This window comes from Setaria italica, chromosome V, assembly GCF_000263155.2.
Source record: "Setaria italica strain Yugu1 chromosome V, Setaria_italica_v2.0, whole genome shotgun sequence".
NCBI classification, from domain to species: Eukaryota; Viridiplantae; Streptophyta; class Magnoliopsida; order Poales; family Poaceae; genus Setaria; species Setaria italica.
This window is the reverse complement of record NC_028454.1, coordinates 10,405,299-10,423,169: the sequence shown is the minus strand read 5'-3', so window position 1 is coordinate 10,423,169 and position 17,871 is coordinate 10,405,299. Positions and strand designations below refer to the sequence as shown.

The window sequence follows — 17,871 nt, the reverse complement described above, 5'->3', positions numbered from 1 at the left end:
TTCATTGTCAATGTTGATCTGTTTGTGGTTTCAGCTGTCAGCAGTTGATGCTTTTAGGCTGCTTCACACAGTTCAGTGAGATAATTTGATCATGAACAGGAACTCAAGATGACAGTAACATAACAGAGCATTCAAACTCAGAAATCACTGTAACCAAACCAAAAGCCAAAAAAAAGAAACAACCCATCATCCCTTCATCAGCGTTGCTCCAACCCCATATCAACATCATGAAGTTGACTTGCGCCACTTCGCGTTCGGCGTCGCTGAGGCGGCGCTGTCCTTCTTCCCCTTGGCCGGCGTCCGGCGTTCCATGCCGCTCTCCGAGTCGTCGACCCTCGCGACGTCGGCGCCCATGCCGCCGCCGAACCAGAACGCGCTCCACCTGAAGAAGCCGCCGCCGCCGCCGCCGCGCCGCCTCCTGTCCGAGCTTAGCCTGTCCACCTGGGCCTGCAGCGCGTTGCACTGCACCTGCAATGGAGAATTGGAGATACCTTTCAGCGTCAGATTGTCAGTGTACTGAATCGGAGCCTTGAACTGGAAAGATGGAGATGACGGAGGACCTGGAGCCTGGCGACGTCCTCGCGGAGGCGGCGCACCTCCTGGTGCTGCGCGAGGACCTCGCGCTTGGAGGGGCAGCGGCCGGGGAGCTCCAGCGCCGGGTTGGGGGTCCGCGGGCCGCTGAAGGAGGCGCTCAGCTCGGCGAGGCGGTTGAGCTTGCCGTGCTCCGAGAAGAGCACCTGCATCACGGAGCGCACCGGCATGCGCTCGTTCTGGACGGCGTGCGCCGCGGCCTCCGCCGTGAGCTTGCGCGCGTCGATCAGCCGGCACAGCAACTTGCGCTCCTCCTTGGCCGTGTTCGGATGCGCCTGATGGAAATCAGGAACCAAAGAGTCAGTGACCATTTCTTTTCATGATTATCACTAGATTATCCTAATGCAATTTCATTCTTGTACACAATCAAATTTGCATTGTACGAGCTAGCGATTCAGAATCTGACATGACTTTTCATGACTAGAGCACCATCGACTTGACATGAGAATATGTCCTCTCGGACAGCGCTGTCATCATTTTCTGATGACAGTGTTTCAACTCCAAGACATGCACAGAGCAATGGAACAGAAATTCCCAAGATTTCCTTGGCTGCATTTCGATCTGTAACTGTTAATGTTCTGATCATCAGGCCCATGAGATCAAATGATAGATCCTGCCACTGTTCTAGCCCGCACTCTGCCATGGCTGTGACTGTGAGTATCTATATTTTCTGTCCATGTCTGCAAGATCCCTGAGCAGGTTGCAGCCTTGCAGGCACTGCTTGCTTGGGAATTCCATCCACACATTTTTACATGAATCTGAATTCTGAAGGGAATATTAGCACGTCTAGTTTCCTGCGACAGATGCAGGTGTAAATTGCTGGTGGTTGGTCATAGCAGGACAAGAAGAAATATGGCACCAAGCACCAAGGGACAAGAGGGATTTTGATACCCAGAAGCACCTATTCCCATGTGTAATTAACAGGTTGTAGCTCTTGTTGTTGGTTAGCGGGTGGAGCTCACGTGACATCTCTGTCTCTCTCTCCAGACGCTAAGTTGCTAACAACATCAGGAGCAGGTTTAACTAAACCTTTCAAGCGGTAACTTTGGACGCTACAGTGACACCAGCAGATAAGACATTTCAGACTTTTGACACAATCTCTTTCACGCAACAGATGGATGAACGGAAGGGTCTTAACTCTTAACAACAAAAAGGGAGGGGATTTGATTTTGCATTAGCAAACCGTGGAAGCAACTAATCTATCAGTCAGTTCACATGCCAGGCACAAACAAAACCAATGGATAAAATAACAAGCCTGTATCTGTTCCCTTCCCGATAGAATCATAGAATATGAGTAGTTGTATGTTGGAGGCTTATTGCTCTGATGGTACACACAGGACCTTAACTTATGATTGCAGAATAATTGGATTTACGGAAGGAAGATTCCCTATGCAATAAAAAATGGACATTGACGGTACTGTACCCTATTATTTTATAGATATGCATTACACGGTCTAATGCAAATCACAGTACAGTCAAACACACAACCACATGAACATGCCTCGCAAGTTTTCAGGTGGCCAAAGCCCAAAGAGGCAAAGACCAAAGTCGCCGTCCAGTCCAGTATATGCATGCCTGATTCCTCTCACTTTTCCAGTACTCTAGTTTACTGTCTCCAGCACGGGCTCGAACACGTCGCAGTGTCCGGGAAGGATGGGATGGGTCTATGTGTGTGCAACCCCCAATGCAGAGGCACCCCTGCCATTGCCATCAACTCAAGAACACTGATTTCACCATCATTTCGCCGTGCACAAAAAGGCGTTGCCAAGTGAAACCAACAGTCTCTGCAGCTAAGATTTCCTCTGTTGACCAACCTCACCGCAGGCTATGGCGATTGCAAGTATGGAGCAAAGTATGCACTAGAATTGACACGTTGGCCTTGTGCACCTGTAAACGATTTTCTGTTGTCTAAAAAGCTATCACTGACACAGTGTCACCGTGGCCTTTTGGCCCTTCGTCGGAGCAGGAATGGGCACGTACGCCGTACGCACCTAGGCGGCACGCGCGCGTGCCGTGCCGCCGAGTCATGGTCATGTAGTGCAATCAAGCAGGAAGCAGAAATGGAAAGGGATGTGGGCGAGCGCAGCGCAGGCGCACCTTGAGGTAGGTGTCGACGGCGCGGTAGAGCGCGTCGTCGGCGGGGCGGGCGTGGGCGGGGACGGCGCGGGCGAGCTCCTCGAACTCGGCGGGGCGCAGGCCGGCCTCGAGCGCGGCCTCGGCCAGGTAGGCGTCCACCAGCCTGGCCACCCTGGCGGCCGCCGCGCCGCCGCCGCCGACGGCCGCGGCGGAGCTGGCCTTGTTCGAGGAGGCGGCGGCGCCCTCCTTGAGGAACCCGCGCACGAGCCGCAGCACGAGGGGCACGTCCAGCAGCAGCGCCGCGTTCTCGCCGGCGTGCCCGAACGCCGGTATCATCACGGCGCCCAGCGTGGCCTGGTCCAGCCGCCGCGCCGCGCGGGCCTCCAGGTCCCGCAGCAGCGCCGCGTCCGCGCCCACCATGCTCCCCGCGCGGAGCAGCTTGAGCAGGAAGTCGCACGTGATGCCGTCGTCGCCGCCGCCGCCGGCCCCGCCCCCGCCGCAGCCGGGCGCCGGCGGGTCGGGCGGGAGCGCGGCGACGAGGGACTCCAGCAGGAGCCGCTTCTTGAGCCACGTCGCCGTGGGGCTCTCCGGTGGCAGGAACCGCCCCGACGCCGACGAGGCCGGGGACGACGCAAGCGGCGGCGGCGCCACGTCCGGGAGCCACTTGGCGGCGTAGTGAGACAGCACGGACGCCAGCATGTCCGGCCGCGCGCAGGACGCCGACTTGGACTTGACGGCGGCCACGGTGCGCGCGAAGTTGTCCACGTCGTTGACGCACGAGTCGTCGCAGGCGCTCGCCGCCGCCGCGGCCACCACCCACGGCTCCGACGCCGAGCGCGCGTGCTCGGCGCCGGCTCCGCCCGCCGTGCCGCCCCGTGGCGACAGGGTTTTCGGGCTCTGACTCTGCGACGAAGACTTCATGGCTGCTTCTGCTGGCGGCGCTCGCAAGCTCTCGGCTGGTTTATGTGCGTGCGGGAGGGTGCAGTAATAGTAGTTGGTGAGCAAGAAGGCGTAGCTGCTAGCTCAGGGAGACGTGTGAGCAGCTGCAGCTGCAGGCTCGCTCACTTGAGTGTCTCTGCGTATGTGGACCAAAGAACAAGCTGTGCTGCAGGTCGAGAGACGCCGACGTGCTTGGATCGGAGTGGGTGCACAGGTACATGGCCGCGGATGCCACCATCATTAGCATCCTAACACGTACAAAAAAGGTCGGTATAAATTGACAACATGCCCGTGTTTCTATGCATCATTGGCGTATGCTAATTCGAGTATTCATTTGCTGGGGTGAAATCCATTTACTGCTGGAGATGCTTCTGTTCTCTGGGCCATGCAACTTACACAAACGGGGTCGGATGAGATGGAGTGGTTCTGAAGAAACAAAGAGCAGCAGCAGCATGTGCATCAGGCCATCAGTGCATGTGTGTAACGTAGCTGTGTGTGGACACTCGTACACAGAGAAGTAACATCCAGAGCCATGCAAGCGAATCTACTGTTCTATATGCTACTCCGTAGCTTTTAAATTTAGGCCTTGTTTACTTTCCAAGTTGGGAGTTGCAAAATTAGCATTTTGCCATAAATGCGACACTGTAGCGTTTCGTTTGTATTTGTGAATTATTATCTAAATATTGACTAATTAGGCTCAAAAGATTCGTCTCGCAAAGTACAATAAAACTGTGCAATTAGTTTTTGATTTCGTCTACATTTAGTACTCCATGCATGTACCGCAAGTTTGATGTGATGGGGAATCTTCTTTTTGTATAGTGTCAAAGTTGAGAGTTTGGAGGGAAGTAAACAAGGGCTTACTGTTTCATCCGCGCAGGACAACTTCGGGCAAAACCCGAAAGGACCACGTGGTCGTCCATATGTACATGTTCATGAACTATCAGTGCACATCTGTACTCCAGAAATAACGGTACATGTTTATTAGTTGGTTTAAATTCACTATAGGCCAAAGAGTTCCAGGGGCTGCAGCCCATAATGTACACCCTGACCTGCCTTCTGCCTTCTCGAACAGCACGGTGTACTATTACTACCTCAGCTATTTTTTAACAACCACAGTGTGAAAATTTCACAAAAAGGGATAGATTGTTTTCCAAAATAATGGCAAAAATACACATTTTAGAGGTTGTGTTATAAAACAACATGTTTAACATGTCAAAGACTCAGAAAACTACGTGTCTAAACTGCTGTATCACAAAAAAAAAACTATAGATTTCAGGTGAGTGAAACTTGTGGTTTTATGATAGGATACATAGTAAATCTGTAGTTTGTGATAATAATGTCGAATGATAGATTTGTAGTTCTGTGATAAACTTTATTAAATACGTAGTTTGTTATATCATCGTTAAATTTATAGTTTTGCGATGCAACTATACAACTTGCATTGGAGCGGAGGAACAATATGCAGTTTGGCAAAGAAAGTACTCTCCTTTTCCGTTGTCATTTTTGACACCAGTCTAACATTCATGTCTGACCATTACTTTTTATAATTATTTCTTAGCACAAAAACTTAAAAGTAAAATTTTATAACGCATTTTCATGATAAATTGATCACACCATTTTCACGTGTCAAGTGCTAATCTGTGTACTAATGGCCAAAATTTTTAGAGGCTGACTCCATTCATTTTGAAACATAATTTGCTTAAGAAAATGGAGATTTATATACTTACTATTTAGCTAGGTATAGTTGTCCATGTACTGGTACGTACATGGATGGGAGTGCTGACTCACGTGAAGGGGTTACAAAAACGGCCATCACCTCATGTCCCCAACGCAGCCAAAGGCGCCAATTGTCCTCGCGCTCCAGCTACCCGCTTGCTACTTGCACACTCTTCCTCCCCGTTCAATTAATTATACTTGGGGGGTCACTTTCGCTAGCCCCATGGATCATAAAGAAAAACACCTAAATCATCCATGCTCAGTCTGGCGATTCGCATCATGGCCAGGCTCGATCGATTTCGTTCTCGCCCGCATGGCATCCCCAGCTGACCAGGGGGACAAACCAGATGCAACGCCGCGGCTGTCAGGGCGGGCGGCCATGCACGCGACGACGGCGTCACGGCGACGAGGGCGGGACAAACCGCATCTTTAATGCGCATGTCCCTGCACGCGCACAGCGGACGTAGCTGCACAGAGGCGCGGCCGGATGGCATATGGGCGCGGCCGTACGGTATGAATGCCGGCGTCGGTATGCGTACACGTACAGCGGCGCGTCGCCGGAGGGGTATGGCGCTGTGGCGCGCCGCAATCATGGCATCATGCATGAGACCAAAAGGTCGTTGCCCTTGCTCGTCTCGTCTGTGTGTGTAAGTGCGAGATCTTCGCTTGGCGCCTTGCACACTCGAACGAGATCCAAATATCCACTGCAGAGCGTTGCGTTTGCACCACCGATTCTCTCTCTCTCTGTTTTTTTTTAAAAGAGCACCACTGATCTTGGCCTGACCGGTGATTGTGAGATCGGACGGCCGAGCTGCCTCTCTCTCTCTCTCTCTCTCTCTCTCTCTCTCTCTCTCTCTCTCTCTCTCTCTCTCTCTCTCTCTCTCTGTTTCTTCCCGATGTCACTCACTCTGAACTTCTGAAGCTGTGAGCTCTCACGGAAAGCAGAGGAAGAAGCACCTGAAAAATAATACAGGAGGAAGAAGAGGGTCCGCCGCGTAGGCCGCAACCAATTCGCGGCCCGCGATCTACACCTGCTCGCGGGCCGCATCGTCGTGGTCCTTGCGGCCTTGGTTGTTGGCTCCTACAGGCCCACATCCACCTACCCGTTCGCCCCCTTCTGCTAGCTCCGTCCCCGTTGCGCGCTGCGCCCTCCCCCGCAGTTACTTCCTCGCAGGCCCGCGCCACCGCGGCGCCTCCCCACCCATTCCCGCGAGGTCCCCCGCCGTGCGGTTACCGGCGGCGAGTTACCCGCGGTTACTCCGCGCCGCGCGTGTGTATGCTGCTGAGGCCGCTGCGCGCCCGCAGCCTGCTCGACGGAATCCCGCACCGGGGGCCTGCCGCCGCCGGCTACCGCGCGGGGCGCGAGCGCGCCGACGGGGATGGGGATGCGCTCGCCGCTTACGCGAACATGCTGGCGCGCGGGTTCCGGCCCGACGCCTACACGTTCCCGCCCCTGCTCAAGGCGGTGGCGCGGCGTGGCGGCCCCGCCGCGGCGTCCTCGTCGGCGCCCGCAGCCGCCGTCCACGTGCACGTGGTCAAGTTCGGGATGGGCCGCAGCGCCCACGCAGCGAGCGCTCTGGTCGCCGCGTACGCGGCCGGGGGCGACGGCGCGGCGGCGCGCGCGGCGCTGCTGGACGCGCGCGGTTGCGGCGCCACGCCCGTCGTGTGGAACGCGCTGATCTCTGGCCATAGCAGGGGCAAGCGGTTCGCGGAGTCGTGCCGCTCGTTTGCGGACATGGTGAGGGCGGGCGCCACGCCCACGCCGGTCACGTACGTCTCGGTGCTGTCAGCTTGCGGGAAGGGTGGGGACTTGCTGCTCGGGGTCCAGGTGCACAAGCGCGTTCTGGAGAGTGGGGTGCTGCCGGACCTGAAGGTTGAGAATGCACTGGTTGATATGTATGCCGAGTGTGCTGAGATGGACTCGGCTCGGAGATTGTTTGACGGCATGCAGGTGAGGAATGTGGTGTCCTGGACGTCTTTGGTTTCTGGGCTCGCGAGATTAGGCCAGGTTGATCATGCCAGGGAACTGTTTGACAGTATGCCTGAGAGAGACACTGTCTCATGGACTGCGATGATTGATGGTTATGTACAGGCTGCCCGGTTCAGGGAGGCATTGGAGATGTTCCGTGAGATGCAATATAGCAATGTGAGGGCAGATGAGTTCACCATGGTTAGCGTGATCACTGCTTGCACGAAGCTAGGTGCTCTGGAGATGGGAGAATGGGTGAGGGTTTACATGAGCAGGCAAGGGATTAAGTTGGATGTTTTCGTTGGCAACGCCCTCATAGACATGTATTCCAAGTGTGGAAGCGTCGAGCGAGCATTGGGGGTATTCAAAGAGATGCACAGCAGAGATAAGTTTACTTGGACAGCTATCATACTTGGTCTTGCGGTGAATGGTCATGGAGAAGAGGCTATTGACATGTTCCACAGAATGATCAGGGTTTGGGAAGCTCCAGATGAGGTGACCTTCATTGGTGTTCTCACAGCCTGCACCCATGCTGGCTTGGTTGATAAAGGACGAGAGTTCTTCCGCAGCATGATTCATTCCTATAAGATTGCCCCAAATGTCGTGCATTATGGATGCATGATAGATCTCCTTGGCCGAGCTGGGAAAATTACAGAAGCTTTGGAGACAATAGACCAAATGCCAGTGACTCCCAACTCTACTATTTTGGGAACCCTGCTGGCAGCTTGTAGGGTTCATGGCAATTTAGACATAGGTGAGTTGGTAGCAAAGCGCCTCCTTGAGCTGGATCCAGAGAACAGCACGGTGTACATCCTTTTGTCAAATATGTATGCAAAGTCTAACAGATGGGAAGATGTCCGACGGCTTAGGCAGTCAATAATGGAGAAAGGAATAAAGAAAGAACCTGGTTGCAGTCTGATCGAAATGAACGGCATGATTCATGAATTTGTAGCTGGTGATCGCTCTCATCCCATGAGCAATGAGATCTACTCTAAGTTGGAGAATATAATCACAGATTTAGAGAATCTTGGGTATTCTCCTGACATAACTGAGGTCTTTGTTGAAGTTGCAGAAAAAGAAAAGCAGAAGATTATTTATTGGCACAGCGAGAAGCTAGCAATTTCTTTTGCATTACTCAGTTCGGAACCTAATACTGTGATAAGAATTGTGAAAAACTTGAGGATGTGCTTGGATTGCCATAGTGCAATTAAGTTGATATCAAGATTGTATGGAAGGGAGGTTGTTGTGAGGGACAGGACACGCTTCCATCATTTTAGACATGGATTCTGTTCTTGTAAAGACTATTGGTAACTCCTTACATATCAGTCGCACAAGATGACTGAATATCAGTGACCTCAGCTTTGAGTGATCAGTTGATGGCAAGAGTTTTCACTTTAAATATGGTATCAACTGCGCTTTAGGAAGTGAAATGAGAAGAGTGATAGCATTATTAATCTACTGGAGCCTCCATTTCTTTATTCTGTTTGAGCTCATCTTCTTGCATGTTGCACCTTGATGTAAACCTTGACATAGCTGATGGTTCTGCTGGCATATCATTTGTTCGAAGCTACTATTACATGTTCTACTACACGTCATAAGAAATGTGTTCTATCTTTGTCTGTTAGGAATTGATATTTTTTTCTCTCTTTTCATTAATAATCTGTTGTCATCTTGTTCAGAATGTTTCTGATTCAGATTCTTGCAAGTCAAATAGTCGTAAGATTTTTTTAGGTATTTTAAATGTCATCAGTATCTAACTCTTGGATTTACTTTGCAGAGTTTTACATCAAAGAGATGCTTGGTATAGCTTTGGGTTGTCTCTGCATGAAATCAAACATTTGGTTGATTGATTATGTCTTCTGGAGTTTTACTGTTTGGGCCTTCATAAAACCCAAGGTATGCACAAAATTTCTCAAATCCATGGCTTTCATATGTTTGATCCTGTTGGCTTGGTTTCTATTTGAAACTGTAACGAACTTGAAATATTGAGCTGCTTTGCACAAGGATATTTAATTCTGGATCCATAAATCTATAAGAGCTAAGAAACAGACAATTTTTATTTACCTCCTTTAACGTCATGAGGAATTTTGAAACAATGATGTGAGTAGAAAGTTACCACAGTTGATTGATAAATATCCTTACTTGTTAAGATTTATTTTAGAAGGCTAAGCTTCATTCTGAGCATGATTGGGTCCTTTTTTAAAAAAAACAAGCCAACAGGAGGGCTGCTGCTATACTAAAAAGAGGGAAATACCCAACGGGCAAAACGATCTGTACAAGCACATTATACCAAAAAAAAAACACTGCACAACAAGTGCACAAGTGGCAAAAAATGATTCCGTCTTTCAAAGATAACAAAAGCAACAGGTTTGAGGAATGAAGTTATTCATGTTAGTCCTGTGGTATGGTTTAAAGGCATACAAGAGGAGAGGTTAGCAACTTAACATCTTTTAAAGGATAACAAATCATCACAATATGTTGATTGCTATGAAGCTAAACAACAATGTGCAGAACAGATTGTGCAGTAACTTAGAGTCTTAAAGAGTTGATCTTATATCTAGATAGTCTGCCTGATTAAGACTGCTGGTTAATTTGAAACAACACTTTATAGTGATCAAACTTTTGTGCTGTCTTATGCTTTATGTTTGCATCCTGGAAGGGGGAAAAACTTTATCCTTTCTTTATCAGCCAGATGCATTTGCCTTGTTTCCCATTTCTTGAATCAATAAATTTATATTGTTATAAGAAGAACCACCCTCTTCCAAAGCTTTCCTTGCCTTAACACCAAATTCCTTTGCTCTCATCCTCATCTCCTCTGCAGCCTCCCCCTCATCCATCAACTTGGACACTGCTATCTCTACAGCATCCCTTGTCACTGTAACCTCCTTTTGTTCATGCCCCCATTGTGTCACTGCTTTAACCCCAACCTCCACTCCAGTTTTCAGCACATCCACCACCAACCTCTCGTTCACAAACTGGTCTGCAAAGTGTGGCCATGTGATCATGGGTACGCCTGCACAGATGCTCTCTATTGTTGAGTTCCACCCACAGTGCGTCATGAAACATCCAATGGCTTTGTGCCACAGGATCAATACCTGTGGCGCCCAGCCCCTTATGATCAGGCCTCTGTCCTTCACTCGTTCTTCGAACCCCTCTGCGAGCCATTCCTCAACTTGTGGAAACTTATCTCCTGCTTTAATCACCCAGACAAATGGCTTCTTGGAAGCTTCCAGTCCTAGTCCCAGCTCAGTAAGCTGCTGAGGTGCAGTGCAGGCGAGGCTGCCAAAGCTGATAAAGGTCACTGAACCTGGCTTCATCGAATCAAGCCATTGCAAGCACTGTGCCTCATCCATTGAGGCCTTGTTTCCCCTTTCAGCCATTGTGTTTATGTCCTGGTTACACAGACACATTGGTCCCACAGTCCAGACCTTCTTCCCTGTAATCTGTTCAAAAGACTCAATGTACAAAGCCTCGAGCTCTTGGAAGCTGTTCATGACAACACCGGTGGATTTTATCTCCTCCTCGTAGATGTTCTTACGGATTTGCTCCAGACCACAAACATATAGGCTTCCAGGGCATCTTTCCTTTGTCAGTTGAAGCGGTGTAGGGAATCCTGGGAAGTTAATGAGCTCATTCTCATCTTCAACGTGTTCCAGTAAGTTGTCACGGACAATGATGTACCTACGAGATATAGTTATGTTGTAGTAAATCACATTAAGCTGACCTGCTTCCTGTTACTGCCAGTTTTTATGCAACATGTTCCTGTCGAATTTCTAGCATTATGGGCTTCGAGTGTACAGTAAAATATTGTTGTTAAGTAGTTATACACAGATTATTATTTTTCCTTTATTTTATAGTCATCAAAAACTGTTACTGTATGCTTATGTGTTTCTTTTCTGAAAGGAATCTATGCTTCTTTTTGGCTCCTATTTTTGGGTTGAAGATATTTTTATAGTGATAAAATGTGCCTTACATCAACATACCTGACAAGGGATGCGAAGCCGCAGAAGCCGTTAAATGTGAGCCTTGGGATACCAAACTCCCTTGCGATGCCAGCGGTCCACCAGTGTGCGACATCGGATATGATGCAGCTTGGAGATGGGCTTTGCTGACGGAGGTATGCTGTAAGTGGCTCCCGAAGTGCTGCACAGGCCTCCATTAAATTCTTGAACAGATCTATGGATTGGATCATGTCGGCGTTCTCGCATCCGTCAGGCAGGCCAAACTCAACAGCGGGGAAGTGGAGCTTGACGAACTGGATTGTGAGGCCTGTTGCCACCGCGTGGTTGATGAACCCTGCCATCCTGGAGGCGTTCACCGGTGTGGTGATGAAGCTAACCTGTGCACCATGCTCGGCTAGCAGGCGTGCCATGTCAGTCATAGGAATGGTGTGGCCCTGTGCCATCAGTGGAATGAGCACGAAGTGTGCCCTTTCTGAGGCGTTCCGGCTATCGGTGAGTGCTTGGCCGACTGAGGCCATGGTTGTGATTGTAAGATGTTGAATTGAGCTAGGACTGACAAGATCTGCAGAAAGCACGCGCAAATTGTTCTGGAGAGGTCGAATGCTGTTTGAACTGAAGGAGATGGCAACTGAGATATATGCAGTGCCTGTGCCTCATGTTGAAAGCGACATGGCACGGGTTAAGTGTCAGGGCTCAATTGGTGGGGTGTCAGGCCAGCAGCATATCAACTTGCATACAGCTTTGGTGACGTATGTTCACACGTCAATCATAGAACCGTGGTTACTTTTAAACTATGTCCGACTGGACAGCAGGAGGCTCAGATAGGAGGGTTACTGCCTAATATGTCACATGGCCTGGAATGTATAGCAGCTCTCTTCTGAAAACTCCTGGGACTAAAGTGGGTATGCAAATAAATCCACTAGAAGTTTAGTTCTTTGGTTCCGATATGTCACATTCAAATCGTTACATGGTTGTACTAATGGTTTTTGCATGTTTTCTACTAGCCATGTTTTTGTAGCCTAGAAAGGCAGCAATACAGTTCCCCATTTGATGATTTGATCTTGCTGGTGATGCTCACCTTGCCTTGGCTGCATTATTTGTATGGACAAAGGAAGGCTACTCTGAGAGTGACAAGGTCATCTATTTGGAAAACTGGGTCATTGGGTCCCATCGTTTCTGAAAGAGGCACTTGCAGTCTTGCATGAGCGCGCAGTACTGCCTACCAAGAAATAGTCCTACTTGTTCTAGTTAGTCATGGGAATTGGTCCTTATTACTGGCAGGTATGTATAGTTTTCCAGTATATTCTCAGTTGCTTCTCTACTTCTAAAAAAATATGATAGGTGATATCTTTGAAGAAGAGATATACCAACACTGAGGTTCCAAGTTTATCTAATCCAGCTATGCTGAATCTCGTTTTGTAGTCTCGTCTGATGTTGTTGACGCTGTGGCGCATGCTGGTTGAAAAATTCTCCTCTTGGCCATTTGGTCTATCACTTTGTTTGCTCTCCTATGGCCACTTCTTTAATCACCATCATCTCTAGATCTCATCCATATACTAGGGATCAATTTTCTCCATTACGTCTCTGATGTTGACAAGTGGACAGGACAGTGATTATGCTGCTTGTCGTATCTTGAACGGCTTATTCGAGGCAAAGATTCACAATCTGTACCATGAGTGCCCCGAATCCAGAGATCTTTGAAAGCAGCCAAGAAGTAGAGGCACGCAAGACAGTCGGAGCACAAAATACTGGTTTTTCCTTCTAGAAAGAGCTGTTCATCTGGGTGGTCTCAAGGTAATTATGGTGACCAATTTGGCTAGAAAATGCTGGCAGCAAGTGTTTGGATGTTTCGACAAGTGTTTTTCTGCCTACTCATGTATATACATCAGGCAACATATCAATGTCGTTGAGACCTGCAAAAGAGTGCCGTGGAGCCCTTTTTTTCCCCGTTAATCCATTTTTTACACTCTATAAATAAGTTGTCTATGATGGTACTCGTGCAAGATGTGATGTAACCATCTCTCATTGCCCGTGCTCTATGCAGTGAATCATGTGGGATTTTATATCTTCGAGTCAACATCCCCAGACCCGGCAGTATCACATACAGTGATACAGACAAAGTTAGGCACGTTGACGATTTGTACACGAGGCGTACGGTCACGTCTCGCGTGGTTCCGCGGATTTGCTTGCCGGGGCAGATTCGCTCGACCTTGACCCGAAGGCGGTGACAACGGAGCTTTGCTCGGCGCTGACGTCAGCGCTTCCACCCCTCTTTGACCACCGAGGCAAAGGCTTTCCCCTTAGAACAGCTTCGCCCGCCATGGTTGCCGAATGCCGACTTGCCGTTTGCGTCTGCAGCAGAGTGCAGAGTTTGGCCTCCGCCGCAACGTCCCGTGCCGCCACCCGTCAGCTCAGATCAATCAAATCCTGCGGCTCCCACTCCCAGACTCCTAACACAAACGCTACACTGATCCCGTGATCTGCCCTTATCGCGTCGGCGCTCCTCGGCCAATGGCCGCTTCCTCCCTCTAGGTCTCCTTCGTCGTGCACCTCACGTGTCCTTGCACGCGTCACGCCGTCAAACCTCGACCTTGCCGACCTCGCAGCCTCGACAAGGAGTCAGCCATTGCGGCTAGCGCGAGAGCAGCAGAGAGGGTGACAGGGTGACAGGAGCGGACGGCCGCGCGCGCGGCGATGTCGGGGCTCCACTTCCTGCTCGTGCCGCTGGTGGCGCAGGGCCACATCATCCCGGCGGTGGACCTGGCGCGCCTCCTCGCCGTCCGCGGCGCGCGCGTCACGGTGGTCACGACCCCCGTCAACGCCGCGCGCAACCGGGCCGCGGTCGAGGGCGCCAGGCGCGCGGGGCTCGACGTCGAGCTCGCCGAGATCGCGTTCCCGGGCCCGGGGCTCGGGCTGCCGGAGGGGTTGGAGAACATGGACATGCTGGTGGAGAGAGAGCACTACATGGCCTTCTTCCGGGCCGTCTGGAGGATGGACGCGCCGCTGGAGGAGTACCTGCGGTCGCTGCCCCGCCGCCCGGACTGCCTCGTCGCCGACTCGTGCAACCCGTGGACGGCCGGGGTGTGCGCCCGCCACGGCATCCCGCGCCTGGTTCTGCACTGCCCGTCCGCCTACTTCCTCCTCGCCACGCACAACCTGTCCAAGCACGGCGTGTACGACCGCGTCGCCGGGGAGCTGGAGGCGTTCGAGGTGCCGGGCTTCCCGGTGCGCGCCGTCGGGAGCAAGGCCACGTTCCGGGGCTTCTTCCAGTGGCCCGGCGTGGAGGGCTTCCAGCGGGACGTGGACGAGGCCGAGGCCACCGCCGACGGCCTTATCCTCAACACGTTCCGCGACATCGAGGGCACCTTCGTCGACGCCTACGCGGCGGTGCTCGGCCGGAGGACGTGGGCCGTGGGGCCCACGTGCGCCTCCGGCTTGTTGGACGCGGACGCCAAGGCCGGCCGGGGAAACCGCGCGGACGCGGACGCCGGCGGCATCGTCCCGTGGCTCGACGCCCGGCCGCCGTCGTCCGTACTGTACGTCAGCTTCGGCAGTCTCGCGCGCCTGCCGGCGAAGCAGCTCATCGAGCTCGGCCGCGGCCTCGAGGCGTCGGGGCGGCCGTTCGTCTGGGCCATCAAGGAGGCCAAGTCCGACGCCGGCGTGCAGGCGTGGCTCGCCGAGGGGTTCGAGGAGCGCGTCGAGGACAGGGGCCTCCTCGTCCGGGGCTGGGCGCCGCAGTTGACCATCCTCTCGCACCCGGCGGTGGGCGGGTTCCTGACGCACTGCGGGTGGAACGCGACGCTGGAGGCCATCGCCCACGGCGTGCCAGCGCTGACGTGGCCCAACTTCGCCGACCAGTTCTCCAGCGAGCAGCTGCTCGTGGACGTCCTCCGCGTCGGCGTCAGGTCCGGCGTCAAGGTGCCCGCTTACCTACCGGAGGAGGCCGTGGGGGTGCAGGTAACGAGAGCCGGCGTGGAGAAAGCTGTGGCCGAGCTGATGGACGAAGGCCCCGAGGGGGCCGCGAGGAGGGCCAGGGCCAAGGAGATCGCCGCGAAGGCGAAGGCTGCCGTGCAAGAAGGCGGGTCGTCGTATGACGACCTCATCGACATGATCCACCACGTCGCGGAGCTCAGCAGGACGAAGAGCTACGAGAGGGACCCGAGCGCGAGGCCTCTGGCTTCTGCGCCGGAGCTTGGGAGCAAGAGCAAGAACAGCGAGGAGATGGAAGCCTTCTTTTCAGTGCCGTCCTAAGTTAGCATTGGATATGAGATGGTTAGCTTGTAGAGTTGTCGTGTGTGATGATTGCAACAGATGCAGTTTGTATCAGGTGACTGAAGTGTAGTTTAATCCATGTATGCATGATAAAGTAGATAACTCGCACTGCATTATTGGACCTCTGCCTGCTCAGCCCTCTCATTTTCTTCCAAAAATATGACCTCTGGCCTTCTCATAAAGGATCGAGCGGAAAACGGAAGTTAATGGGCCTAACTCATTTACGTTGTGATAAGCCCAAACAGCCCAATACATTGTACGATAAATGGACACAAAATTGCCAGCCCAACAAGCGAAACAACAAAGCGGACACAAACAAGCCCACCACTACAAAACCAAACCACACTGAGTCACTGACCATTCCGCCGCATGTTCTCCTTCTCCCCAGAGGCTAGTACGTGACAGTGACACGACAGGTGCAGGACTTCAAAGTTCAAACCTGGCAGTGGCCAGTCGTCGGCAACGTTCACGCGATACGGCGAGGCGATACACGAGACCCACCAGAACACACCTATCTGCAACTGCAAGTTCTGGAAAGTGGAAACAGGTCCGATCCGCCTATGCATGCAGCATGCATGTCCCTCCGAGCATATCACGTGGCAGACGCGCGTCTGGGAAACTAGCCGTTTATTTACCCAGATCGCTGTCACCAATCATGGCTTCTGCTGCATGCGGCTGCCATAACTCGTAAACAGGGTTTCGGCTCTGAGCACGGCATTCTGGAAGAAGGACGATCTCTCCAAGTCCGCGTGCAGGGAAACCGAGCAGGCGTGTAGATCCATCCGCTCAATGTCTGGATGCACTGGAGGCAGTGAGGACAGTGCATCCTGATTCCTGCCATCCTTTGCTTGCACCCTTGCCGAGCTGCTGAGTTCGAGATGGCAATGCCACCTCGCTGCCTGCAGCTGGCTTGACCTGCCTGACAACGAGGCACTAGCAGTTGATTCATGTTCGTGTGTGGAATTGTGGATGTGGGCGGGCCGGGGACCTGCACCTGCTGCCTTGCGGTAACTTGTCCCTATCACCACTTCACCACCCCTGCCTTGCGTGATTTGTCTACTGAACGATGAAATCAGGTCTACGCACCAATCCCGGCCCACGTTGTTCTCCTCCCTGCTGCTGCTGCCAGACCTTGGGGAAAAAAAGGTGCTACCTACTTTTCCAGTTCAAGTCTTAGTCAATGCACGCGCCTTGCTACTAGGGCAGTGCTTGGCGAGCTCTAGCTCTACAAGAATGCTCCTCTCAGCTCAGCTCAGGCGTATCAACCTCAAACTGGACAGTGTATTTGCAACAGCCCCACCAAGCGAACTGGGCAACCGGCCGGGCACGGCAACTCAGCAAGCACGCCCCCAAAGCCACCTGCCCTTGGCTTCGCTCCTCCTCAGCTCCCTCCCGCCGTCCCGCTCGCCCGACGACATCATAGGTGGTCGCGCGCCCCGAGAGGATGGCTCGTCACGGAACAAGGCTACAGCACGGTAAGTATTGTACGTACGGTACCAGCCTGATCAGTTGGTTTCACTTTCACGAAGAGTGCAGCTCGACACAAATATCTCGGTGATGACCTCGCAGCTCGCACGTATTCACTTTCACGAAGAGTGCAGCTCGACACAAATATCTCGGAGATGACCTCGCACGTATGGTCGGCAGGAAAAACTAGATACATTTACTGTTCGTCAAGCGATACGGCCCGCCGAAAAGGTTATCTTGAACAGGTGAACGCACGGCCTGTCGGTCTGACCCCTGCTGCATTTCGCCTCATCTTCTGAATTGTCTGCGTAGGAAAAACTGGGCGCGGATAGTTTCCGCGCCGACCCACCGCAGCCCCACCCGGCCACCCCCCTCATGCATGTACACTTTTTCTCGCAGTCTGTACCCGTGTACCGCCCACCGCCCACCGGTCTGCTGGTTCTGCAGCCTGGCATACGCTTTTCCTAGTATTTCTGCTAGCAGGTCAACCTCGATGCGTACTCCGGTAACGATTCTGCACGCGCGGTACCTGCATGTACAAACCAAGCATGCAACGCGAACTTTATGCGAGGGTACCACGTGTACCGCGCGCGCGCTCACCGGTCACCGCACGTCGCGTGGGAAGAGGCGCCACCGGTGACCGGCTTCACGGCGGCTTCGTACTCGCGCGCGGCATCAATGCGCGCGCGCTACCTCCCAAGGGAACCAGACGGCGGCGTCCCTAGCGAGCAGGCCCCGCTCCGGCCCCGTAGCCCCGCCGAGCCGTGTGCGGTGCTGCTACGTCCCCCGCGGCGCGCGATCGGCCACCGAAAACCTGCGCGGGCGGAAGAGTCGGGAGCCGAGCACATTTCCCGTTAATTTCCTGACACCAGATGACAG

At 52.7% G+C, this 17,871-nt stretch overlaps 4 protein-coding genes across 8 annotated transcripts; 2 read left to right on the top strand and 2 right to left on the bottom strand.

Annotated features, from left to right (window-relative positions):
- Positions 1-71: 71 nt before the first annotated feature.
- Positions 72-3,735, bottom strand: LOC101784995 (coleoptile phototropism protein 1). The gene is made up of 3 exons (XM_004968341.3): positions 2,689-3,735; positions 561-866; positions 72-468 (listed from the first exon to the last, which is right to left on the bottom strand). The coding sequence occupies exons 1-3, from the start codon at positions 3,586-3,588 to the stop codon at positions 226-228; spliced, it is 1,449 nt and encodes a 482-aa protein (XP_004968398.1). The 5' UTR covers positions 3,589-3,735; the 3' UTR covers positions 72-225.
- A 2,604-nt stretch (positions 3,736-6,339) lies between these two features.
- Positions 6,340-13,206, top strand: LOC101784753 (putative pentatricopeptide repeat-containing protein At3g15930). Of its 5 annotated transcripts, none has more exons than XM_022826353.1 (4): positions 6,340-8,694; positions 9,069-9,187; positions 11,195-12,534; positions 12,676-13,206. In XM_022826353.1, the coding sequence occupies exon 1, from the start codon at positions 6,599-6,601 to the stop codon at positions 8,600-8,602; it is 2,004 nt and encodes a 667-aa protein (XP_022682088.1). In that variant the 5' UTR covers positions 6,340-6,598; the 3' UTR covers positions 8,603-8,694; positions 9,069-9,187; positions 11,195-12,534; positions 12,676-13,206. The 5 variants fall into 5 exon arrangements, with proteins under 5 accessions (XP_022682088.1, XP_022682089.1, XP_022682091.1 ...); XM_022826354.1 differs by having other exon boundaries at positions 6,340-9,187; positions 11,195-12,155; positions 12,258-12,534; XM_022826356.1 differs by having other exon boundaries at positions 6,340-9,187; positions 11,283-12,534.
- On the bottom strand, positions 9,615-11,827 carry LOC101784200 (UDP-glycosyltransferase 73C6). Its single transcript, XM_004968339.3, has 2 exons — positions 11,275-11,827; positions 9,615-10,972 (listed from the first exon to the last, which is right to left on the bottom strand). The coding sequence occupies exons 1-2, from the start codon at positions 11,769-11,771 to the stop codon at positions 9,976-9,978; spliced, it is 1,494 nt and encodes a 497-aa protein (XP_004968396.1). The 5' UTR covers positions 11,772-11,827; the 3' UTR covers positions 9,615-9,975.
- A 387-nt stretch (positions 13,207-13,593) lies between the features above and the next one.
- LOC101784599 (UDP-glycosyltransferase 73C5) lies at positions 13,594-15,650 on the top strand. Its single transcript, XM_014805301.2, has one exon. It carries the CDS (start codon positions 13,948-13,950, stop codon positions 15,502-15,504), a length of 1,557 nt encoding a protein of 518 aa, XP_014660787.1. The 5' UTR covers positions 13,594-13,947; the 3' UTR covers positions 15,505-15,650.
- Positions 15,651-17,871: the final 2,221 nt, after the last annotated feature.